The 27,597-nt window shown below is 32.6% G+C and overlaps 2 protein-coding genes across 2 annotated transcripts; both read right to left on the reverse strand.

Moving 5' to 3' along the window:
* Positions 1–8,401: 8,401 nt before the first annotated feature.
* Positions 8,402–9,151, reverse strand: LOC104647916 (uncharacterized). The gene has a single exon (XM_010323767.1). The coding sequence runs from the start codon at positions 9,149–9,151 to the stop codon at positions 8,402–8,404; it is 750 nt and encodes a 249-aa protein (XP_010322069.1).
* A 33-nt stretch (positions 9,152–9,184) lies between these two features.
* On the reverse strand, positions 9,185–9,706 carry LOC104647915 (uncharacterized). Its single transcript, XM_010323766.1, has one exon. The coding sequence runs from the start codon at positions 9,704–9,706 to the stop codon at positions 9,185–9,187; it is 522 nt and encodes a 173-aa protein (XP_010322068.1).
* Positions 9,707–27,597: the final 17,891 nt, after the last annotated feature.

Below are 27,597 nucleotides of genomic sequence, written 5' to 3' on the forward strand. Positions count from 1 at the left end.
TTTAATTATTTGTATACATTTTCGAAATCATAAATTTGCAAAGGTCTCCATTCAAAATTATTCATTGCAATATTCTTAAAATTGCTAAAAAAAAAAAGAAGCTAAAATTCATTTGCAATCCGATCTCCAATAGTTTTTCATGAATTTCTGGGAAAAAAAACAATATTTCGTCTAAATAAGAGGTTAGTAGAGTGGATCAGACTCCAATATTTTCTCAAAATTTTGATATTTGAGAGTATTTCATTTTTCTTGGATCTCTAGAAATTAAAGTCATGATGAATTGAAATTAGACATGTTGATGACGCGCTCTCCGAGATCAAGAAACCTATTTTTCTATTTTCTCATAATGAATTGATAGAAGGAGAGTCAAAAGATGATGTGAAAAGTACTTGATAGTTTGCTAAAGATATTTCGCATAAAAGCTCTTCTTATTTTAAATTCTGTATTCTTGCTTTAAATTCTTTTTTTTTTTTAATTTTTGAAGTAGAACAATATACACAGAATTGTATCATTGATATATTACATGCCTAAATGTTTAGCATTTATTCTCATGTTCGGAGTTAACAAACAAGAATTTATAGTTGTAGTTTTTATGCTTAATAGAAAATGATCTATCTTAAATCTCCTCTTTTTTTTTTAGATTTTTCCTCATTCTTTCATGTACAATTTGTTAAATAATTAAACTTAATTCTATCGCATAAATTACATTTAGTTATATCTAAGGAGTTCTAAAAACTCTCCAAATATTTGAGATTTTCTATTTGAATAACATGTTCTTTTCTTTTTGATTTTCAATGCATAATCTCCTGATTGAATGGTCTTAAAAAAGCCTCAAAAATAAATGTTGGACTAAAGTATTGTACAGTCTTTCTTTACATATGCATTTTTTATTTACATTTTATTTTTTATCGTTGATTTTTAATTAATAAATTGAAGATCCTTCTTTATTACTATTCATTAGGTATAAAAGAATTTGAGAGTTAATATCTCACAAGGTCACTCAATTTTGAGATTTTTTCTCACAGTCATTAAACTTAGTTTTATATCAAAAATTACTCAACTTGCTCTTTTGTATCAAAAAAACATTCAACTTAAACTTTTGTATCAATAAAATCACTTAACTACATTTATCATTGATTTTTTTTATATCACAAAATAAAGTTTAATTATTACTTCATTTAATTAAGCAACAAATAGAGGTCTCCCTGGTTGAATATGTATCACGGGTAAAATGTTGATTTATTGTGTTAATCCTACTAAATTAGAACACATAAATAATTATGGATGTCACATCTCATTTACAGTGAAAGTTTGGTAATTTAACTTCATTAATAAAACTTATATCGAACTGTGTAATTTGTTTATCAAACATCGCAATATTCACTCTTAGGTTAGGTTTAAGACTTAAGATTGTAACCAACAAATAAGGGCTCCTGGGTGGGAATATCACGGGTAAAATATTGATTTAGTGTTTTAATCCTATTAAATTAATAATTAAGGTTATCACCTCACAATTCCAAAAGTTTTATACATTAAACTTAATTAATATAGCATAAAAATAACTTATTTTATTTTATCAAAACAATTTTAATGATTAATTTAGTCAAGTGAATTTTTTAATACAAAAATTTAAGTTGAGTTATTTTTTTGATACAAAAATACAAGTTGAGTGATTTATTGATACACAATAAAGTTAAGTGACTTTACTAGATAAATTTTAAAAATTGAATGATATTTGAGATATTAACTCACAATTTCAAGTTGGTCTGGTGAAGAAATTTATATACGTTTCATTTTTATCTTTTTAACTTCGTAATTAATTAATTTCTTAGCCATTTATGATTTGTTTTTTGCCCTCCTTTTCAGATTTAACATATTTCTGTTAGACCCGCAAACTGCTTGATCTAACTACGTGCAGACATGCCAAGGACTTGGGCATTGGTCTTGGCATGGATGATGACAAAACAGTGCAACACAAGTTCAAGGTGCTTGGGTGTTTGCAAGGCAGCTTGAGCGTGCATGGCTTACGTGCGGGCTAAGGACATTGGCAAGGCAGCATGTTGACTTGATGAGGCAAGGCTGTGAAGACTTGGCAATGTCAGGAACAAAGGCAGTTCACCTGAAATTGCTGAAATAAAACTAAGTGTTGGAAGACAGTTGAAATATTCTAAGTGTTGGAAGCTGGCAGAAATATTCTAAGTGTTGGAATGAAGCCTGAAATATTCTAAGTGTTAGAATATTGATATTTCGTGTAGATAAGAATGTAACTTGAATTAGATTCTATCTGTTAGAAATATAGCTGTTGGAAAGTTAGTTTTGAACCCTGTGATGACAAGTGTCGGACAGGTGTCATTTGTAACCGCCGCATGTAACTGCCATTATGCAGAATTTTGATTTAAAGGTGGAAATTCGTCTAAGGCAAAAACAAAGTGTTTCTAGCCTTAGACTAATTCGTGAAGCCTTCCTTTGTATTACTTAAAGGTTAATAAAGGTTGGGACTAGTTCCTGTAAATTCTGTTGGTTGTTTGACGCTACTGTTTTAAGTATTTCCATACTTAGTCAATTTTCGTGGGTGCAAGTAGGCTGAGTGTTACAGACGTTTGTAAGGCTGCCTAGAGTGGCGTGCGATAAAAATAAATCAACCCTTTTTCAATTGGTATCAGAGCGCGATTAAACAATGGTGAAAAACGCAGAATAATGGGAGTTGGCACGAAAAATTGAATCCTTCGTCGGGTTTACTGAAGATATATTGGGAGATCCTACATTTGTGGATTTATTCACACAAATCATTGAGTTGAGAGTGGACGCTGAGAAAGTTCAGGGAGAAATTGGTGGATATGGACAGAATGTCGATAACAACATTACTGAAATCTTGGACTTTCGTACCACAACTACGCAAAAACTAGAGGGACTGTAGAAGGAAAATGAGAACCTTCGTGCAGAACTCGTCGTTTTGTGTTGGACTGTGGCCACGTTAAGTTCAACTCGTGTTGAATCATCTAAGGTAAAGATTCCAGAACCTAAAGCCTTTAGTGGCGCAACGAGTGCTAAAGAACTGGAAAATTTCATCTGGGACATGGAGCAGTATTTTACCGCTGCAAGGGTGCCGAACGCTGATAAGTTGATCATTACCACAATGTATTTGTCGGGTGATGCGAAACTTTGGTGGAGGACTCGTAATGCAGACGACGTAAGTGCTGGTCGTCCTAGAATTGATACATGGGATCCACATAGGAAGGGAAAAAAGACCCATAACCCAACACCTAACCATGTTTTGTTAGAAGTTCCATTTTGCTTAAGTATGACTGCAGGTTCATTTATAGTATAATATTAATTTCATCGCTTATGTGGACCTTTTGTGGATGGTAGTTTTTTCATAAGATACTCTACTCTTGCTAAATATTCATGTAATGTTTACTGCTCAATTGACATCCCGTAGGACTATTCTCCCCCTACAAGCCATACCCTGTAAACTACAGTTCTCCCTAAAAATAGCGTTGAAACATTCACCTCCTTCAAGTGTTTTTTTTCTTAGATTTATCAACAATAACAAAAAAAAAAACTGTTCTATTATGTTCATAAAGTGTTCATCAACATAAAATGCATTCTAAAATTTTATAAATATGCCCTTACTGTATTTATTCTTTTTTTTAAGAAGAACTCTTTTAGCACTTGTTTTCGTTAGTTTTGTTAGAACTCAACCAACGAAATAAGAAAATATATGTGAACCTGAGATATGGGAACTGTTGCACCTTTTGCCGATTTAACTAATCTGTAGATTCAAGTTTATAATAGGTAAATACATGTATGTTTATTTTTGGTTATGTGTTGAACTTAACAGGATGGTAGTTAAACATAGTGGACTTGTTTTTCATATATATATATATATATATATATATATATATATATATATATATATATATATATATATATATATATATATATATATATATATATATGTATATATATATATATATATATATATGTATATAAAATATAGAATTAATATGCTATTAAGCATAAAAACTACAACTATAAATTCTTGTTTGTTAACTCCGAACATGAGAATAAATGCTAAACATTTAGGCATGTAATATATCAATGATACAATTCTTCGTATATTATTCTACTTTAAAAATAAAAAACTTAAAGCAAGAATACAGAATTTAAAATAAGAAGAGCTTTTATCCGAAATATCTTTAGCAAATTATCAAGTACTTTTCACATCATCTTTTGTCTCTCCTATCAATTCATTATGAGAAAATAGAAAAATAGGTTTCTTGATTTTGGAGAGCGCCTCATCAACATGTCTAATTTCAATTCATCATGACCTTAATTTTAAGAGATCTAAGAAAAATGAAAAACTCTGAAATATCAAAATCTTGAGAAAATATTGGTGTTTGATCCACTTTACTAACCTCTTATTGACGAAATACTGTTCTTTTTCAAAAATTCAAGAAAAACTATTGGAGATCGAATTCCACATGAATTTTAGCTTTTTTTTTTATACCATTTTTTGGAATATTGCTATGAATAATTTTGAATAGAGACCGTCGCAAATTTTTTATTTCTGAAATGTATACAAATAATTAAATACTATTCTTAATTTTAAAAAAATGGACAATTGAATATTGCTATTGAATAAGATAATTATTTATTAATAGAAGATGAGTGGGTAGACGAATATCATATTTATCAGGTAGATGTTTGGATTTGGGAGAAGACAATTGAAGTGTCATAATTGACTATTACAATGAAAAAGGCAAGGGTTGTTAGTTGGGAGGAGAATTAATATAGTTACTGTTATCATTAGGTGTTCAATTAAATGGAGAAAATAATTAGCTAGCAATACTACATTAAAAAATATTTTTTAAAAGAAGAAAATAAATAAATAGAATTCTTGGCCATTGAGAGCGCCACATCAACATCAATATATATATATATATATATATATATTGATTATAAACAAGATAATTTCTCAAATATTGCATAAATTATTGAGATTTGTCAATAGAATTCTATAAATCACAACAAAGTTGATCTGTCTTGCCTAATAGTTTAATACTTTATTATTTTTTCTTATGCATAATTCTAAGCATGTTGGTATTAATCAAGTAAAAAAAAAACTATTTTTTGCCCCAGTTTATGTGACGAGGATTTTTAGATTTTTTCTCGGTCGGACTGAACCTCACAATAAGGTTGTCTACGTATTCTGTCGAAGCAAGAATCAGGCCAAACGTAGTTCAGAAATCTGAGTAAAAATATTTTTATTTTCTTAAGGTCAAATTTCTTTTTTAATGGATACACATATTATTTCATTTTTTTTTTATTTTTAAATAATAATTAAGATATTTTTTGAATTTTAATTTTTAACTAAGTATCATCGAACCCAAGGAAGGTTGTCTATGTATCTTATTAAGTGAGAATCAGGTGTGCGTAGTCCGTTCATATTTAACACTTAAATAATTTTTGCTAGAAATTTGTTAACAAAGGCAACTCTATTATTCGTTTAAAGTGATACAAGAAAAAACTTTAAAATTTTCTTTTGGTGAACTTTACATAGTAAAAGATTCTTTTTTCTGTTGTTGTGATTTTAATTTAATAAGGTAAAGTGAGTTAGCTATCCTAGAAAGATTCGATCATATGTAGAGTATCTCATTAAATCATATTCAAATGATTCAAATAAGGAAGCCTACTAGGAACAACTATATTTGGTTTTTCGTTCTACCAAGGTTAAACTTGATGGACAAATTGATATAGATTGACTATAAATGTGTGATTAAATATCCTTCACCATGGATCGAAAATCTACTGGGTATCTTTACTGAAGTGGGATGCACAGTCGCAATTTCAAAATTATATCAATAAATACTCAAATGTGTGCGTAAGAGAAGATAGTTTATATACCTTTCAAATAATATCAAAATAGTAAATAAATAGACAACTAGCACACTAAGACAATAAATACAATATATAAAAACGTAAATAAATAAGTAATAGTCATTCATAAGTCAACATTATCAACTCGAATTCTGGTTGTCCCCAATGGAGTCGCCATCTTTCACACCCTTTTTCAATTTTAGAACTTTAATTTTGATTTATTTGTTTAAAAGAAAAAAAAAAGTTTTCAAAATTAAGTGACATTTTGAAAAAGGATAATTATTATTTACAGTCGCCACTTAGAATTGAGTTTTAGTGTTCCAAGCCACCTTATTTAAATTCATAATCAAAAATAAATCTGAATCAAAATTTATTGGTCTGCGAACTAAAAATTCGGGTGAGAAACTCTGTTAAACAAGGAAAAAGTGTTAGACACTCCTCGAATCACGTGGTTCTACCACGATCGCTTTATTGAATCTAGTATGATTTGAATTAAAATTTTGAATATTATATTATTTAATTTAATAATTATAATGTTTTATTACTTTATTCTCTCATTTATTTTAAACCTACTAAAAATCATCTTATTTATCTTAAATTTATTGAAGATTGTTTTATTATTTTCGGTTTGTGTCCATTAATTCAAAATTCAAAATACTCATATATATATATATATATATATATATTAACGTTATTATGGTAGAATTTATATAGGTATTTAAAAATTAGAAATTAGAATTTGTGTGGGAAAAAGATTTTGAGTTCAAATTAATTAATGATTGTATCTTTTTTAAAAATTAGATCTAGAAAGGAGATAAAATTTTATGAAATTTATTTTTAATTTTAGCAAAAAAAATCTAAATTTCTAAAAGTTTCTCCTTTTATTTTAATTTTTTTTCTAATCTTTTCCTTTTGCACGTTTTTAGTTACCTTTTTTACTTATTTATTTTTTCTTATTTTTAACAACATTCTGTTTTTCTTTTCTGAGAGTCCTTTTTTTTTTATTAACTCCTTTTTTTCATGTTTTTTTTTAAAATCTTTAGGATATTACTTTTATTACATTCATCTCTTCTCAAATTTTACAATAAAGTAATTTTTATTTCTTTATTTTTGTTTTCCATGTTTTTTTTATAATATTGGTTATACTTTCTTTTATAAAGTTTACTTCTCCTTTAATTTTTTTTACGTTCTACTCTCCTTTTTTTTTAAAATTTATTTTTTTGATTTTCTGTAATTTGTTTGTATTACCTTTTACTCTAATTTAATTCAATTTGTTTTCTTCTGCTTTTTCAACAAGTTTATTTATTTATATATTTATTTATTTACTTACTAGTTTATCAAAATAAACAAATTAAAAGGAAACATATTTCACAAAAGCTTTTCTAAATCACTAATCGATTAAATTTTAGTTTATTCTAATCTCACAAGTCTATATATATTCAACAAATTAGAAGTGAAAACTAGATGAAAAGATATAATAATCTATTCAAATTTAACAATTCAATATCATGAAGCGATTGCACCTAAAGAGCATGATAATAACAACAATGTAGTAATAATAATAATAATGATAAAAAATAAAATACATGCAGTTCGAAGAAATTCATATTGTTGGGATTAAATTTTCGTACAAGCATTCGATTTAAATCATACAATAATTTAGAGTTATCTTGTCCTGAAAATTGATTCACTATAAAAAGAACTGCTACGATCCACTGATTTCCAAAGTTAATAACCAAGTATTAACTCTAAAGAACCACGAATTTCGAACCACGAGCAAAACCTCTAACTCTAACCTAATTCTCAAAAGAATAACTCACTTTTCTTCTTTTTGTTTTTGCTCTTGCTTTTTTTCCCTATGTATTTCAATCTCAGTGTGTATATTCTCTATCTATCATTTTTCCCTCTACTGAGCGTATATTTTTATAATAATTTTGGGTGAGAGTCTGGTGCTAATTAAAAGAAGTGCTGATGGAGGAGATTAGATTTAGTTTGAATTAGTTGAGAAAATTAGGGTTGAGATAAGGAAATAAAATAATATAAAATATTAATAATATTGATATTAACTAATTATAAATGAATAAAACAAAACAAATAAAAAGAAGATGATAAGAAAACATGTATTGCTAAATTTTTGAAAAACTCGTGCAAAAGAGGAATTAAAATATAGAATAAAAATAAGACAAATTAGATGGGAGGAGGGTTTTTAGGAAAATAAGTTTAAAAAAAAGTTAGGGTAATTTGAAAAAAAAAGGTAACGTAATTTAAAAATTTTAGCACTTTTTTTTACTTTTTCATAATATATATTGTTATAATTACTTTTAGACTAGAAGTATTAAAACAATACCTTAAATTCACAGCTTCTTTTGTCTTTTTTATTTTTTGTTTTATTAATCTTTAATATAAATGAGCTTATAATTTGTAGTAATTGACAATTTATTTCTTTATTTATTTAAAATATAATCCTTTTGAAATAAAAATATTTAATTATTAAAATTGGTGTAAAACTTTTATGTTTTGGTTAAAAATTAGGTGTTCGCAGTCTCGCAGGTGGAGACTCATGATTCTTCATGTCCAATTCCAACTTCTTCGGCTTTGACCGATATTCGTTTCTTTCAAGAGCGCCCACCAAAGAATCATATTCTTCAATACCATCACTGTCAAAATTTATGTTGACAGCTTCTAGTGCCTCAACACCTAGTCGCTCTTTAATTTGCACTTCGGGTACACTCTCAACTCTGTAGGTTATAGCAGAAAACGTTTGGAGTTCACCACTCTGCTTCATGGACCTAGAGATATTGAAAGTTGTTTTTTCATTGTTCAACCTAAATTTCATGTGCCTTTTTTTTAAATTGGCTAGTGCACGCTTAGTGGCATTGAATGGTCTCCCAAGATTATAGGGACTTAAAAAATTAACCTCACAGTCAAAAATCACAAAATCGACCAAAAATATGAACGACTGCACATTCACAAGCACATCATGTAGTACACATACGGGCCTCTTCAAAGTTCGATCAACCATCAAGAACCACATCGTGGTAGGCTTTGGATCTCCCAAGCTTAACTTCTTATTAGTTGACAATGGCATAAGATTAATGATTGCACCAAGATCACACAATGCCTTCACAAATTGTAGCAACCCTACAGTACATGGAATAGTGAAGGCACCTGGATCCTCCTTCTTCTGCACAAGAGATCTTGTGGCAATAGCACTATAATGTTGCATTCTGTTAACATCGTTAAAACGCACCAACCACTTCTTTGTCACCATATCCTTCATAAACTTAGCATATCCATGAATTTTCTATAAAGCTTCTATAAATGGAATATTGATGGAAAACTGCTTCAACATAATGATAAATCGGCAATATTTCCCATCCTCCATTTTCTTCTCCAATCTCGGTGGAAATGGTGGTGGAGGTTTGGGGACGGGGACAACTTTATGCAATAACTCTACTTCTTTCTTTGTTGTATCACCCAACTCTCCACTAGATTCTGCTACCTCATCTTTCTTTCTCATATCACCTTCTACTATAGACGACATAGGTTGGTCAATGGTCTGCTTACCTTCTCTAGAAGTTACTGCCATGTAATGCCCATCATTCTTTGCGTTCTGGATAGTGTTGCTTGAAAGAGTGCCAGGTTGGCGTGGGTTCACTATAGTAGACAACTGAGTCATCTGTAGCTCAAGATGTTTTATCGAGACAACATGTGCATCCACCTTTTGTCTAATTCCAGATAGGTCACTTCTCATATCCTTGACATTCTCATTTGTTTCCTCAAACCTCCTCATCCTCTTCTGCATCATATTCTCAATCCGTGCCATACTACCTCTACCTTCCCTAGGGGAAGCTTCCCTATTTTGAGGAGGAACATATAGCCCAACCCGATCGTGCTTGTTACTGTAGGTGTTCCGATTAAAGTTGTCGTCGCGATTAGTTCCGACCTTGATTTTCTTGACCTAGGTGCCAATTATCCTGCTTTGAACATAAGGAGTTTGGACGGAAACCCCCCGTTTGATCAGTAATTGCATATGCATCCTCTTCATAGTAATACTCTTCTGCCGGTGGTGTGGGTTTAGTCAGATTATTTATAGCATTCACTTTCTCTGCGACTCCACTCACATGCTTCAAGACCAACATCAACTCGATTCTCATCTGCCCCATTTCTTTATGAATCTGATCTGCGGCTGGATTATTTGTAGCTTTAATAGCTGTTTTTCCCAGTGTCCAACTTTCTAGTGCTCCAAGCTTTGTTGTTGCAAGATATCATCTCCAACTTCTCTGCAATCTAAACATATCTGCATTCTCCATAGGATTCACTAGAAATAGTATCAAGCACCGCTTTATTGTTGTCATCTTGATCTCTATAGAAATACTCATTCGGTGACTCATCATCAATGCGATGATTCAAGACACCCCCTCACGAACGCAGTCAATCTATCCCAAGAGCTACTCACCAACTCTCCAGGTAGTGCACTCTTAGATTGATTATATGAGCATATGGATCTTCCGATGGAAGTCTAAAAAATAAACCCCTCGCGGTGAGCATCTGCATCAGGCTACTAATCACCACGAATGTGTGCCCCAAGGGTAGGGTCTGCAATATTCACGTTGCCTCTACAATGATCCTGAGGTCGTGGGGCAGCTTGAGGTTGCACTCTTAAGGCATCTCAAAACTGATTCTCAACTAGCACCCGGTTGTTTGCACCGATCAATATTAGAGATTTCCAGCCTGCTCCATCACCTATATTCTCTCTATTTTGATTATCTGGGACCCCTTGATTTTTCATCCTTTGAAATGTTTGATTCAATTCGACATCGTAAGGAGTGAGTGGTTCCCTCGGCTCCGTGTACTTGGCATACACTAGAGCTAGACCTGAGAGAGACCAAAACACAAAGAAAAAGTAAAATTATGAAATAGTAGACCAAAGTTCAATAACGTAGTTAAAATTAATCTAAAAGCCAAATTTCCCCGGCAGCGGTGCCAAAATTTGACACGCTCAAACTACACCTCCCTAAAGAAGCGTAAGCGGTCGTCATCAAGTAAAGAGCCCAACTAGTAGGAAGGGTCAATCCTACAAGGAAAATAGTTTTGATTTACTTTAACCTACAATTATATCTTTTTAATCAAGGTATTTCTGAAGCAATAAAGTAAAAGGGGGGGGGGGGATTTATGAAACAAAATTCCTTCAATTATGAGATTATCAAGTGAACAAAAGAAAACTTTTGTTGATATCAAGATGAGAATATAAATAGGGTATGTATGTTCCCCACAAGTACATAACGCGATATTCCTAGTAATGACAATAATTTCCTACTGTATTACATGCAAAATGATAAGTTAGGTATCTCTAAATCCTTGGTCCGACATATAGAGAATTTCACCCCGCACCTTGGTCCAACTACATGTGTATAATTTACTAACCATTACCATTACCTCATATTAGACATCATAATCGATCTATGGATTAGATACTATTTCACACCAATCGACACTAGTCTATTAGATAGCATCACACTAAATCTATGTTGACAATTCTTTTCTTATTAACTACCTCCTTGGTTCGGCAAGTAGCTACAAGGCAATATCTAACGCGTGCTCTTGTTAAAAATACTTCTAAATGTAAGAATTATCAATGCATGAAAAAACACTATTCCAGAATTGCTTTATTACTAGTTATACATTGTTAATCCCTCATGGTACCTACAACCCTAGTTGTGGATTTAGATGTTTGCAAGATCACAATTCATGCTTTTAGATAAAGAAATCATGAAATTACTTAGCAATAAGAATAAACACAGAACTTGCAGATTGAATTTCACACAAAAATCTTCAAATAGAATCTAAAATTCGATAATTTGCTAAAGTTGCAAAGAACAATTCCTAAAATCAAGAACTAAAACAAAAGTAATAATAGTCAACCCCCAAAACTAGGTTTTTATCCCACTATTTATAGAAAAAAAGTCTTAATGAAAATGGAATTCAAATAAGGAATGTTTTGTTTAGGCATGCGTCTTCAATTGACGAGACAACTCGCGGGTCGTCGATCGATTCACGATTCGTGGTTTTCTTCCATAAGACAGGACCTAGAAATATTTTTTCTCTCCAGATGACACACTCTTTGAATCAAACAACGGAACAACAGTATGGTCCGTCATTCCATCTAAACTCTGTTGATGCTCCGCTGTCACTCTATACTTAGATTCTTCAAATATCAGGTACTGGAACCCTTGCAGTCACAAACTATGGTTCACAAGTGCGGTCCGTCGATTGATCCACGGACCGTCGATGCCAATTGTAGTACCATACTTGCCAGACTTCCCTGATTAAAGAATGAAAAACAAATATTAAATTGAGAGTATAAATTGTGGGAAGATTTAATATCTTCAAATTACTACAATCAAAGTGGGTAATAAATATTTATGTATAATTATCCAATTTTTCCCCATTGTTTGTTGGATACAAATATGGTCATGGTGATGGAAACACACCAAAAAGTAATCTAGAAGTTTACTTGAATAAATATCAGTTGGCATAATCGGTTGGTCATTCCGATTCAAAGGTGATGGAAAAGAAATTGTGAATTCACGAGGCTATATGTTGAAAAAATAAAAGATTCTTCACGAATTCTCTTTTGTAGCTTGTTCTCATGATAAAATGATCATTCAACCAACTAAGGTTGGGATCTATCCCCTAAAATTGTTTGTAACATATTAAAAGGTAATATGGGTCGTTCACCTGTCATGTGGATCATTTACAATTATGATTTAATAGATGCATCTATAGTATGGTAACATGTGTATTTGTATCAACTTACAAATTAGTTTTTGTAAGGTTGTTTGCTCGAATTACTAAATTAAGAGCACAATTCTAAACTATAAAGTCATGTTGATAATGTAGGTTGCTTAGCTGAAATTGTATGCCTGCAATTATAGCTAGACCGTTGATTATGAGAACAAATCTCTCAAATAAAATTTGATATGAGATAATTTTATTTAACATGTATGCATCAATCCAACAAGGTTTACCCAAACCAATTGTTTCACGGTCAGGCACCAAATAATTTCCATCAAAAAATTTGATGTGCGCACATATGATTTTATTGCTCCATGCACCAAGATGGGTCCCAAAATGAGGTTGAGGGTGAATATTAGATTTCCTCACATTAGTGGGAGATATGTGTAGCACCTGAAAGTTATGTGTGGGGTGGATTATCTAGATCCTTGTTAAATAAATGTGAACATGAAGTTCAAAGATATTTTCAAAATGTTGCAAGTAATTTGCCAGATGTATTTGCTAACCCAATATTTTAATTAAGCTTCAAATGATCCAATAAATAGTCTGAGTCTATGGTACGCCTGAAGTTTGATAGAACAATGGATTCCAAATGTAAAACTCCTTGATAAAAGAGAGGAACAAATCATCAAAGTGGTCATTGCTAATGAGGAAAGTGCTATAAAGAGCACTATGACATAACATTTTATAAAACCTTGACAAAGGTTCAAGTACCTGAAAATGATAAAAAAGATAAAGAGATCTCGATAAGTTATGTCGTATTGGAATCGATATCAAAATGACCATCTACAATATATTTGATATGATGTAGCACTCAATGCTATAAATGGTTACGAGGATCTTAAATTTGAATCTGTCAAATAGTATGGACAGATTAATGATTAACACTATTCAAGTATATTTTGTTTCACTTAGAAAATTGATGCTTTTGAACATATAGTTCATAGATTAAAATATATGTCAGTGAGCGTACAAATGAATCATTGTGCGAAAGTATAACCATAAAATACAAAGTATAGTTCGTGCCTCGGGACATAAAGAATTTTCGCAGTTGTCCTGACATTATTAAATGGAGATATGTTCTCCAATGGTGAATGCATTGAGACTTTTTTTAGTCTGGAAATAGATGAAATACTGGAATATGTATAATGAATGATTAAAAAACGTCTAACTAGACGATGAAGATTATATGAAAATCCTTGAAGGAATTAAAAGGTCTTAAATGTATTCCATTGTTTGAGATTGCTTAACACAAAGAAATGATCTTTTTCTATCACATGGAAATTATTTAAAATGTTATGTATCACTGCAATTGGTGCAATTACAAATTTTTAGTTATACAAATGGTAGAAGATGTGTGACTTTCTTTGAGAAGAAAAGACGAGCTTCAATGAAATTGATCAATCTCTCATGAGTCAGAAATGATTTGATTATGTAGATGCAAAATATTTATTTGATCTACATAAATCTCAATTGCAAATGAGCTATTTGCTTACATATGGAGGCACAACAATATGTTGCCATTCAACAAACATTTGTAAGCACTTCTTCAAATCATATTTATCAATGAAGTAAGTCAAGGGTGTGTTTGGTTGTAATCTAATCTATCATATTTAGAAAATATGTGGTTTTGCTTTGACAAAGGATATTCCAGCCACCATATACGAAAATAATATATAGATCAATTGAATGGAGGATATAATCAAAGGATATCAGGCACAACATATTTCACCAAAAGTCGTTTTCACACATGATCTTCAACAAAATGGTGAGATAGACGTTCAAAGTCTCATTCAAGTGACAATCTTATAAACTTAGTCACTAAGGATTACTACCATCAATATTTCAGAAGTTGTCATATAAGATTGGAATGCATCATGTCCAAGATATTAAGTAAAATTTTAATTAGGGGGGGGGGGGAGAAAAATATGCATTTTACTCTTTTCCTTAACCATGATTTTGTCCCAAATGGGTTTTTCTGGTAAGGTTTGTAACAAGGCAACATTCAAACGTATTAAAAGAAATGTGTACTCTTTTTCCTTCACTAGGATTTTTCCCACAGGGTTTTTTCTTAGTAAGGTTTTAACGAGACATATTATCTATGGACATCCAAGGGAGAGTGTTATAAAATATTAAAGTGTGGATGTACACTACACCAAGTAGTTACTCACCCATTATCTCCACTATTTTCCTCATTATAAAGATGATCATAACCTCCATAACCAACACCTTTATAACCATTATTCTTGTGACCTTTCACTTTCATAACCTCCACATTATATTCATATTAATGTCGTTTTTGTGACTAACTTTTTGTATGCCTCTATGTTATATTATAAATTGAGGCATGACGGTTCATGTATATTGTATACACTTGAATATTGGGTGAATACTTTGAAGAATAAGAAATGCTCTCCTCTTTTGTCTCTCTATTTCAATTGCTTTATTTTTTATATTTCTTGCCTTATTTTGATTTAGTTTTAAAATATAAATAATATTATAAAAGTAATATTTTACGTCAGTAACTAAACCTATTTTGAGATTGAAATTGAAATTTAGAATAATTAGTTCCTTTTCTCATGATAAAAGTTTTGATTTATTAAGTTTATTTGTGTCCCAATAAATGTAAAGTTGGTAATTAATGTCTAAAGAATTTTTTTTCATATGTTAGGTTGGTTTTTGATGGACTATCAATATTAAATCTCAGCTTCTACAAATTGGTCAACGTATTTCCCTCACTAGGTTTTTCATATAGTTCTTTGAACACTTTCACAACACTGATAATTGTGATAACATATGGTTTGAATAAGGAGGTACCGTGATAATTTCTTCAACTATGTTTCTATAACATCTCTATATGAATCATCTTGTTTCAAATCCTAACGTACATTGAGTTTATATTTACAATAACTTTATAAGGAGGTACTGAGATAAATATTTTTGTAGGTTCTATATTTCCTTTTTCATCATATCATCATTTGTAAAAGCATTGTAGAAAATAATTAAAGTTCTTACAATTTAACAAATATATGAGGACTTAAAATTTTTTAAAACATCGAATAGAAATGACAAGAAAATCATGTGAAGACTACAAAAACTGGATATCCTTCCTTATATATTGTAGTCCTTAAAAGATTATTTCAAAATTTGCTATTCTAATCCACATTTCATAACATAAAAAAACTATTATTTTTTAATGAACATCAAATAATGTAACTTAGAAACTAATGGAGTGAATGAAAAACATTTTCTAGATTTTTTTCGGCTATATAGTAGAATATACCTTTTAGAAACAATAGTACAATTTTGATACCTTTTTTATTATTGATTCAGGACTCGACCCCAACTCCAAACTAGAACACAATGTTATGATTGAGTTGGTATCCGACCCTGACACTCGACCTTGTAGTAGTTTTAACAAGGTTTTATGTTTGGTTTTAAAGGAAAAATGTCCATGTTGAAAGCGCATAAGGCAGCTGGAAAAATTAAAGAAGATGATCTACGAAGTTCATCGGCAGTCTGTCATTCAATCTACAGTCTGTAGGTGGTGTCCATCGACGTAAAGTTCAGGCAAAGGAAGAAGATTGGGGAAATCTGACTAAGTGTGGAACCAAGAGAGCAAACGACGGTCCGTCAATTGATTGGACCGTACTGGTGAACTGTCGATTATTCGGAAAAGGTTCCAGTACCTGACTTCTTTAATATACTAAGTGTGGAACGACTTAGGAGCATCGACGTGGCGTAGATGGTTCGACGGACCGTACTGCTGGTTCATCATTTGATTCCAAGAAAGTTCTACGTGGTGAAGAATAAATTCATTATAAGTATGGACTGATGGAGGCCGTCGATGAACCTTTGTATAGTGGGGTCGTTGATTCAAGCCGCTTTTCTGGATAGAAATTTCCTTATTTCAATTCATTTTTCTTTAGGATAATGTTTTCTATAAATAGTGGATTAAAACCTCGTTTTGGGGTTTGCTACTATTTTTGTTGTTCTATTTTGTGTTCGAGATTTTTTGTTGCAATCTTTGGGCAATCAATCAATTTTCTGATTGAGATGCCTCCATTGAGCGTGAATTTGGTGGACATTATGGAGTTAAAACAAGGGGCAGACCTTGCTACTTTAGAGACGTTGTTACCACCCAAGCTGATTCCACCCATGCTTTCAGTCAGGCCCCCAGCTCATCTCGATCCCCATCCCCATCTACAGCACTGGTTCCTCTAGCTCGGGTCGATATGTTGGAGGCCCAGATTACCACCTTTCTCAACCATTTGAATGCAGAAATCCATTGCTGAGGCTGAGGACCGAATTGAGAAGACGGTGGTACAAAAAACCGAGCAAAAAATTGAGGCGGTTCACCAACGCCTAGATGCCTTAGAGGTGCATGTGCTAGCACAACCAGCCCTTACATAGACTTCACAGCCCTTCATGATGTGGTTGCTAGTTTGCATGCTGATGTAGATTCCATCATGGAGATGAGGAGGACTTAGCCGGTGAGTGTGCCCATAGAGCTAGCAGAGGACACATATCTGGACGCCTTGTTCCGGCCTACTGTTGAGCCACCATTTGAGCAGCGAGTGTGTTACAAGAGTCAGCGTTCCAGCCATACTACAGAGGCCGGTGATGAGGCCCGTGCTAAAAAGAGAGAGAGGTCGGAGTTAGAGCGGGCTAGGAGAGCTTCCTTGGCTGATGAGGAGCTCCATCAACAGAGATCACAGGAGATGGTTGTTGGGGCTTTTAGTCCGATACCATAGCCCAATAAGAGAAGCACTAGTGATGGTGCAGCGGTTGATATGGGCACTACTGAGAGTGGCCTAGTTGATAAAGTTGATGATCTAGTGGGTTTCGGGTAACCGGACCCACACACATGTTGGTAGTTCTTCGGTGATATGCGCCACAATTTTGCTTCATCTACCAACCTATTATTTTGATTTTACTGCACAGGGGAAAATTGCAAGTTTTTTTCTTGGGGGTGGGGTAAATGGTAAGTGAGTGGTAGGGTGAAGTCTGAGTAACACAACTCACAATCCTCTCTTGGGGTTTTCTTGCCTGTGTTCTTTTTCCCCAAGAGACTGCTTAATTTTTTGTTGAACTGGCATGTAGTAATTTGTACAAGTATAAAAGCATGAAACATGAAGCATGATGGCTGAAAAAATGATATCACGTCTTAGATTGTGCTTGCATACAAAGGTGAAAATAAGTTGAATGTGTTGGATCTAAGCAGTACATAAATAGGCACCCACTCCATGATCTTCAACTAACACCTAAACTAGGAAACCCAATAATCTGATAGTGTAATGAGGTTCCAAGAGAATATGAGAAGACACTACAAAAAACAGTATTTAGCGACTGACGAAATCCGTCGCTATCAATGTTTTTCCGTTGCTAAATTGGATTTGCGACGGATTGTTGGTTGTTGCTATTTCGCTAATAACTAATTTCTTAGCAACGAAAAATGTGTTCTCTCACAAGTTTAGCAACGAATTAGAGACGAATGATATATGTCGCTACTTGTTAGAGACAGACTAATCTATCGTTATACTTATATAATTCGTTGTTAATTTCATAAACAATTTCGTCATTTCAAATAAATTTGCAACTGAATTTCTGTCACTAATCTGTCAGAAATATTCATTGCTAATGTCATAATTAATTTTGTTATTTCAAATAAATTTTCCATGGAATTTCTGTCACTATTCCGTCATAAAATATTCTGCTATTTGAGCCGGTATATTTGTCACTAAAATGTTTTGTTGCTAATGCGTTGCAATTATTTTTTTGTAGCAACCACCAAATTGTCACTAAATATGTTGCTAAAATATTACGAAATACCTCTAAATAACAAATATTTGATATAAACTAATATTTAGAGGGTTCAAAAATCGTAGATAGCAACAAATCACTTACTTACGATGCAAAATATGAAAAGCAATCTATGAACTGTTCTTAAGAGAATCCAATTCATCAGCTATGCACAATTTGTACTCATCAAAGAGAGAGAAAAAAATTAAAAAATTAAAGCTACAAGAGCCTAATTAAGGGTTACCCTGATCACCTGAAAGTATTGAATCTACCACATCCTCATTAGTAGTAGTAGGAGGCAACATGAGTGTCACAAGTGATGGATTGTCAATCGGAGTAAGCACTTGTTGTACCCGATCCATAATAATTGAAAAAAATTTATTAGTAAGGGCAGAAATCATTTCCTTTACAGACACATCCATACTTCTTGTCGATGTTGATTGAGAAACTGAAGGTGCTACAGATGATGAGCCACAAAGATTCTACCCATAGCAAGTTTTTGCTACAAATCCAAGACCGTATATTCTTTTCTTCTTTTCTTCCCCGGCAGCTTGATATTATGCTTCACATTGATCAATATCACATTGGAAGGTTATTTTTTCAAATAATATTTCTTCATTTTTCCTATAATAAATAGCGATAAAGAGATCAATAAAGATTATAAATAATATTGTAATGGGAGGAAAAGGCAAAGACATGCATAACCTTTTAACTTAATTAGATGTGCAGCAAACAAATTAACCCTCATGGAATTTGAATCAACTTTAAATAGAGAACAACAATTACTATTGATTGACAAGGTTACATTAAAAGATGAAATTCACTGGACTTTGGATGAAATTACATTGGACAACTATGGTCTAGAACAAGCATATGAAATTTGTCAACCATACTCATTGAAAACATTTTGGAACATTTGTGCTTTCCAGAATTCAAAAAGGAAGATAACTTCTCATAAAAGAAAACATACCGGGAACATAATCGGGTAAGAAATAAAGGTGATGACAACAATGATCACAAAAACAATGGCAAACAACAGATTGGTCATGACAATAATCAACAACCTGTGGAAAAAGTGACTCTTGCCATGTTAAACTATGCTAGGCCTTTTTCCTTGTAGTTACATTTATTTACTTTTTTGCTCTCTTTTTATCCAAGCAAATAATTTGAATTCAGATGATCGACTTCACCAAGAACGGAAGTACTCGAAACCTCACCTAAAGAATGTTTGTTGACCAATGATCTTGCAATGAATCAGACTATTGTATTTATTTAAACCATCAAGGACACGTGGTAGATGTATGCACAATCAAGAAAATGGATGATGAATACCAAAGAAGAAAAGATCATGAAGCTGAGAAAAGAAACAAAAACAAAGCAGGCACCTCTGCAATAAAAAAAAGGAACAGTAACCTGAGAACAAGGAAAAAGAGGACAGGAATCCCAAAATCATAAATCACCATCTATTTTTATACTACATTCAACAAAATTTTAAGCCATGTTTTTTCTTCTAATAAGAAATGACATGTAAATCTTAAAATAAGTTTCAATATTTTGAACTTCACGGATAATTCAAGAGCGTTCGCCAATAAAAGATTTGCCATCATGACCATGCGCATGGACATGTAAATGCAACTCGCTCGATGTTGAATCTCGTCCCTTTTTAATAGCCTTTAAAAAAGACCACATTTTAGACACAAAATTTTATGTGTGTACAGGATGGTGATTGTCAATGTACAGTTCAAGCAAAGGGAGAAGATCGGGGAAATCTGACTAAGTGTGAAACCACGAGAGCAAACAAGGTACGTTGATTGATCGACGGACCATCTTGGTGAACCGTAAATTGGTTTAGAGTAGGTTCCACTACCTGACTTCTTCAAGACTCTATGTGTGGAATTACGGATAAGCATTGATGGGGCGTAGATGGATCGACGGACCGTACTTCTGGTCCATTGTTTGATTCAAAGAAGGTGTTATTCGGTGAAGAAAAAATAATTCCAAGTATGGACTGATTGATACAGTCGATGGACCGTCATTCCATCGATGGTTCGTCAGTGGGGTCTTTAATTGAAGCCACATTTCTAGATAGAACTTTCCTTATTTTAATTCCTTTTTCTTTAGGACAGTGTTTTCTATAAATAGGGGATCAAAACCTCTTTTTGGGGTTAGCTACTATTACTATTGTTCTAATTTGTGCTGGACCTTTTTGGTTGCAAACTTTGGGCAATCAATCTATTCCAGATTTGGTTTTTGGATAATTTTGCAATTTCAAGTTGTTTTTCTGGGTTTCTTCTTTTTGTTAGGTAAGTTTATGGTTTCTTTATCCAATATTATGAATTGGGATCTTACTTGCATGAGTAACTAAATCCACAACTAGGGTTGTGGGAACCATGGGTAATTAACAAAGTAATCATAGCAACTAAGCAATTCTCAAATACTTTTTTTGCATGTATTGATAATTCTTTCGTTTAATATTCTTTTTAATAGTGGCTAATGATACAACTCGCGTTGTTGCTAATTGTAGGACCAAGGGGGTAGTTAATAAGGAAGGAATTATGAACATAGATTTAGTGGGATACTATCTAAATAGGCTAGTGTCTATTGGTGTGAAGTAATAACTAAGCCATAGATCGATTATTATGTCTAATATGAGGTAAAGGTAAGGGTTATTAACTTATACACACGTAGCCAGACCGAGGTACGTGGTGAAATTCTCTAGATGTCGGAACAAGTATTTAGAGATACATAACTTACCACTTTACATGCAAAACACTGGAAATATTGCTATTGTTAGGAATACGACATTATGAACCTGTGGGGAACACATATACCCTAGTTAGTCTCACAATGTGATAAAAACTCAATGTTTACTTTTCCTTACTTGTTAACTTAGATTTTTAAGGAACTTGTTTCATAAAAAAAATCTTCAATTACTTGCTTTCAGAAAGACTTTTGCTAAATAGACGTAATAGTGATTTGAAGTTAAGTCTAAACCATTTTTCTCATGGGATCGTCCCAACCTACTAGTTGGGTTCTTTACTTGATTACGATCGTTTATGCTTATTTAGGAAGGTGTAATTTGAGCGTATCATAACACCAAACCATAACATAATGCTATGACTGATTTGGTATCCGGTCCTGACACTCGACCTTGGACCTGACCCCTATACTCATTTAAGTACCTGATATTCAAACTAAGCTCACCTGAAGACACAAAATGGGATAAAACCCCAACACCCGACCTCAGCTCCGACCTAGACACCCTAACACGTGAATCAACACCCAAACTGCAACTCCACATCTTAATTGGTATCAGATGTCCAAATCAAGACTTGACCTTGACACTAGATATGGGACCCAAATTTTGAAGTACGATTGAACCCCCATTAGTTAATATGCGACGCGACCTCGACTTGTGACTCTAGACCTAGGACCCAAATTTCAAATAGGGACTTGACCCTGAATCCTAACATGGACAAAACTTTTGAATTTGGACTCAACACTAGATCTTATGAGATACCCTACTTACAAATTGGGTGCAGACCCTGGCACCAGATGCAAGACCCAACTGTAAAACTAGAATACGACCTCGACACCCTAATAGGTACCTGTATTTTGAATCACACTATTACCCACACTAGACCTTGACAACTGATTCAATATCCAACCCCAACTGTTGAATTAGGACATGATTTCTTAATTATGAACCTACCCGAACGCCTGAACGTAAATCCAACCTTAAAGTTAAACTTGGGGCACAACATTTGAATTGGGACCAGACTTTTGAACAACGACCTGGTTCCTACCCTGAAACCCAATACAAATTCTAAATTTTAAAGACAAACCTTAATCTGACACCTGACGCCAAAACGTTGTTAAGATTGGGGATCACCCCCTTGAAGTAACATGGAGTACTTGACCTCTCAGACTTGTACAGTCTCATAGACATCATTCATCTCATTTTCATAGGAAATTTAGTGGAGTATTTAAAACTTTTCATAGCACATCATATACTCAAACATCATTTCATATATATATATATATATATATATATAATAATATCATACATACCTAGTTAGACTCTAAATCTCTTTGTCATCTTAGACTCAACATAAATAAAGTAAAATAAGGACACTGCCCTTAACAATATAAAATAATAATCTAATCTATTACATATTCTTTCAATAAGAACTGGACATAGGTAAATCTTGAATCATAAGAACCACTTTGTTTGAACTTAGGAGATCTATCAAAACCCTTCACTTAGGAGACATCCTCTAGACATCACCACCAACCCTTTTTGAAAAAGATAAGAATAATGATATTAGTACAAGAATGCACTAAGTATGACAACTATGCATTTAAAGAGGACATTCAGTTTGAGATCATCCATCGTGTCTTTTAGTAAAACTTCATGAACATTGTTACAACAAGTACAAAATAGTAAGATACTTCATATAGACATGTACACTATTAAAATTAACAGATAGAGCCACTCATTAACATTGTGAGGCACATTCACTACATAAAACATATTACCTCTCTTTAGCTTAACTTCATATCTTAAGAAACCCTCAAGTAAAACATAGTGCAATGTATCACCTTAAGGTCACCTGAGATGGTCTTTCATAAATATGCTTCATCAACACAACCACATGTAATTATAAGGATATAAGCACATCATAGGACATAAGCTTCACATAAGAACCATCACTTAAGAAAATTCCCAAGTCACCCTAGTGCAATGTGTAGGTAGAATCCCATAATACTACTTACACCAAGTGTTCTTAAGAAGCCATCCTAGACTAGGCGTATTATACTCAACAAGTCATAACACCTTCATTTATAACTAGACATAAGACCACATACTTCATAACATCATATAAGAACTCATTCATTCAATACACTATAGTCATAACTCAGTTAGTTCATATCATAGGTAAACCACTCTCACAACCCCTTCAGAAGCTTACTTGTGTAATGTACACATGGAGTCTCATACCTCCTCATATACTAAGTGAACTCATTTAGAAGTCATAAGTGCAATTCACATGCATAGTCATAATTGATGTCTTGACATAGAAAAGATACTTTAACATGATGTAACGACCTGTTTAGTCGTTTTGAGCAGCATATTTTATTTCTGGAAAAACTGGCTGAGACGACGGAACCCACGACGGACCGTCATGGGCACGACGGACCGTCGAGGGTGTTTCGTTCCAAAATACTTAGAATTCTGAAAATTGGGTACTGAAATTGACTCTCTGAACTTTGTAACGGAATGGCACGACGGACTGTCGTGGGTACGACGGACCGTCACAGACCCTTTAATGGAATGGAGTCTCTGAACTCTGTGACGGAGCAGCAGGACGGACCGTCGCAGGCACGACGGCCCGTCACAGGCTGCATAATCCCAGGCTGGGTCGGATTTCTGTTAAGTAATTTAAGGGGGCATTTTGGACTATTCCTGCTTTAATTATAAAGTTAGTGGGTTAATGTTAATAAGTCTAACTACTTGTGGGTTAAAAGAGGTAACCTTGAGTTAATTAGTGGGTTATTATTGCCATCTTTTATACTTAATTATATGCTAGTTAGGGTAAAATAAAGAGGGTTTGAATAAGAAAAATAGAAAGAACAAGAGAGGGAAAAACGATTGCTAGAGAGAGACGAACGAAGAGGAAAAACAAAAGCTTGGGAAATTTGCTTGCTTGATCAAAATTCTTCGGTGGAGGTAGGTTATGGTTTTTATACTATTCGTAGTAAACTCTTAATAGCGAATGATATGTATTGGGTAGTTTTGTAAACCCTTCTATATGCTTAATTATGTGTTTATATGTTGTGATTATATAATTGTGATAAACTAAGTATGATGAAGCTATTGAATCCTAAATCTTGAAAAAGAACTCCTAATCTACTTTGTTAATGATGATGCCTTAGTATAAAAGAAGGCTTGATGAACAAAAGTAGTGAGATTAGGGGAACGGGTGCCACGTTCTGGTACCAGTATAGTATATGAGGATCGGAGTGTCACGTTTCGACACAGGATAGAATATGGATCCTTAGCAATTTGAGCTTCCTTAAGAAATAGAATATCCAATTCAAATCAATGTTTGATGTTGGCCGCTTTTTTCTCAGTCCGCTTTCTTCATCTCCAAATGTTGCTCTCTCTTCTGGGAGTAATATATTGGAGTTTGTCTTCTTTGACGATCAAGTTCACCTAGGAATTTTTACGTGCTGGATAAAGAAACTTGTGGGTTTATTTTATTCTCCTTTTTAGAGCTATCTAACCTATTTCGAGCAAAAATAGAATAAAAGTTATGTATAATTGAGCTATATATCTAGAAAAAAATTATTTTCATGTAGTTGGAGTTGTTCCCGAATAAAAATGTCTTAACAACTTCAATGCATCTGACAAACCTTACCACCGGAAAACCCATTTTCAAGTTCGTGCATGATTTCATAATATAATCAAAGGTATGTATAACTGATATATATCTTGCCAATGTGAAAAATTATGTAACTAGGCATACTTGATTTATTTACAATATATCATTATAGCTAGATATAATGACAATATGTAACTATAGCTGCAATGTTGTTGTTATTTTCTCTCTCCTCTCTCTACACTCTCGATAACCTCTGTTTCTCTATCAGCACTCTTGCATGCCTCTCTCCTCTCTATGTAAGCTTGCTTGCCTCTCTTCTCTCTCTCTTTCATATATTCCTTGCTTCTCTCCTCTCCTTTATTTCTCTCTCTCTCTCTCGCCTTTCTCTAACCTCCCCCACCCCCACCCCCGCCCAATACAAATACAAACAACAGAAATAACTTATACAAATAACAATCTCAAAATCCAATTATAGTTATACAAAAGAGAAGTCTTAACCGTACAGATCCTCTTCAGTGATACAAAATATAAATAAACATGTATTCGCTGATACAACAGTCATACTTCTTTCATAAAAACAATATCAATTAATTATACAAATACAAAATTTTAATTTGATACAACATTCATACAATTGCTTATAAATACAAATTGTATTATTCGTTATACAATTGAGATAACATTGATACAAATTATAACAATTGATTTTATACAAATACAAGTGTCGAACTTGATACAATATTGATACAATTTTATTTGATGATACAATTTACTCATTCATACAAATTATATTCATTGATAAACTTGTAATCATTGATACATATGCATACCAGTAACATATATACATGTGTCCAGAAGAAGAGGAGGAGTAGAAGAAGGAAGAAGAAGGTGAGATAAATGTATAGTATTTTAGAAGTTATTATAGTGTTTATAAACTAATGTGTTTTTAGGACATATGTATCTTATAAAATATACATCTCTTTTAACTTTTTTAGGACATATGTAATTTATAAAAATTTAAAGAAGAAAATGCACAAACAAACATAAAGTTGCATAAATTTCTTATAAAATATATAGCTCTTTAACTTTTTCCTTTATCGCAACTAAAATTTTATGTCCCATTATAAGTAGGTGTTTAGAAATAAAATCATATGGGGTATAACATGTGAATATTTATGCCCAAAAAAGTTCATTCACAATTTTTTATTAAATAAACTATAATAACAAAAATTAACACTTGTTAAGGAGGATTTATTGTCACTGACAGAGGGAGTTTAAACAATCATATATATGCGAAGGTTAATGCAATTAGTGCTTACTATTATTTATGTAATTTTTAACAAAGAAAGACAAATATGATTTCTTATTAAAAAATTAATGCATTAGTGAAACTATTTTATGTTTGTCGAGTTTATGTATTAAATCATTTTATTACATTAGTTTTATTTGCCTCATGCTTTGTTTAGGCCTAAATTAACACTAAAAACAAATTCATAGAATTTTTTAAAAAGAAAGAATCTGTATTTTAAAACATCAGTTTGACATTTTTTAAGGACTCCTAAAATATTAAAACAAAATATGGTTGTAACACCTCGTAACTCAACTCTTAGAATCCGAATATTTCATTGCACGTATACAACCTTGAACCAGGTGATGTCCTACTTGTGTTTATGATTTATGATTTATTCCTAAACTGAGAGGTGTATTAGAACTTGTTAGGGTCATAAGAAATCTCAAATACTATGTCTAGCATTATATCTTGTATTCAGGTTAGTAAAAAAAAGACATTCAGAAGTACAAAATACATGAGATAGAAAGAAAAATGTAAATCCAAGTCCACATAAATTAATGTGTTTCCATACGATATTTAATTCCCTCACTGTAGCCGAGATTGCAGATTAATATCTGACAAGATAATATTGATTAAATTGTTAGAGAAGTAGCGGTACCTCAAAATTCAATAACATCAGCGAAGGTAAGAACATGTACAAGAGCAGATAGACTCAGTCGATCGATAATTTTGTTTATGATTGAAAATATATGCAGAGAGGGAACATTTTACAATGTTTTGAAAAACAAAAATAACCTCTTTTTTTATAGCCAATTGCAGCAAAGGAACGCGACTGTTCAACAATGGTGTGAACGCTTCTGTTCAAACATGTCATTTCAGAAAAAATAATGGTTTTCTGGAAGGAACATATCCCATCACGAAAAACGTTATCATTATACACGAATTTAAATAAACCCCATTACATTAAAATAATTTTGTTAATGAACTAACTAACATCCTGAATTAATTTATAAGAGAAATGAAATTAGAATTTAATTAATGAAATTGATCAAATAAATTTTGTCCAAAAATATTATCAATTAAAGACATCATTTGTCAAATCCAAATCCAAATACAAAGCCGAAACCGAAGCCGAAGCCGATGTCAAGGCCGAGCGAGTAACGACAATGGCGTGAGGGACACCTTCTTCTTAACTCTTTAAGAAGAAAATGAAGTGTTTTATATTATGAGGACAAAAATTTCTCTTCTTATACCAATATGGGAGAAATGACTTTTCATTTGCACTTTGCAAATGACATCTCAGTTTCCCTCCAAATTTGGTTCCCCCCACTTTTCCATTTTCTCTTCTCTTTTCCCATTCACATTTTGCTAAAACCCAATAATCCCCAACATGAATGGGGAACGAATATTGTTAAACATATGCATGAAAAGCTTGTGTGT

The sequence above is a fragment of the Solanum lycopersicum genome, chromosome 6 (assembly GCF_036512215.1).
Source record: "Solanum lycopersicum chromosome 6, SLM_r2.1".
In the NCBI taxonomy this organism is placed as follows: domain Eukaryota; kingdom Viridiplantae; phylum Streptophyta; class Magnoliopsida; order Solanales; family Solanaceae; genus Solanum; species Solanum lycopersicum.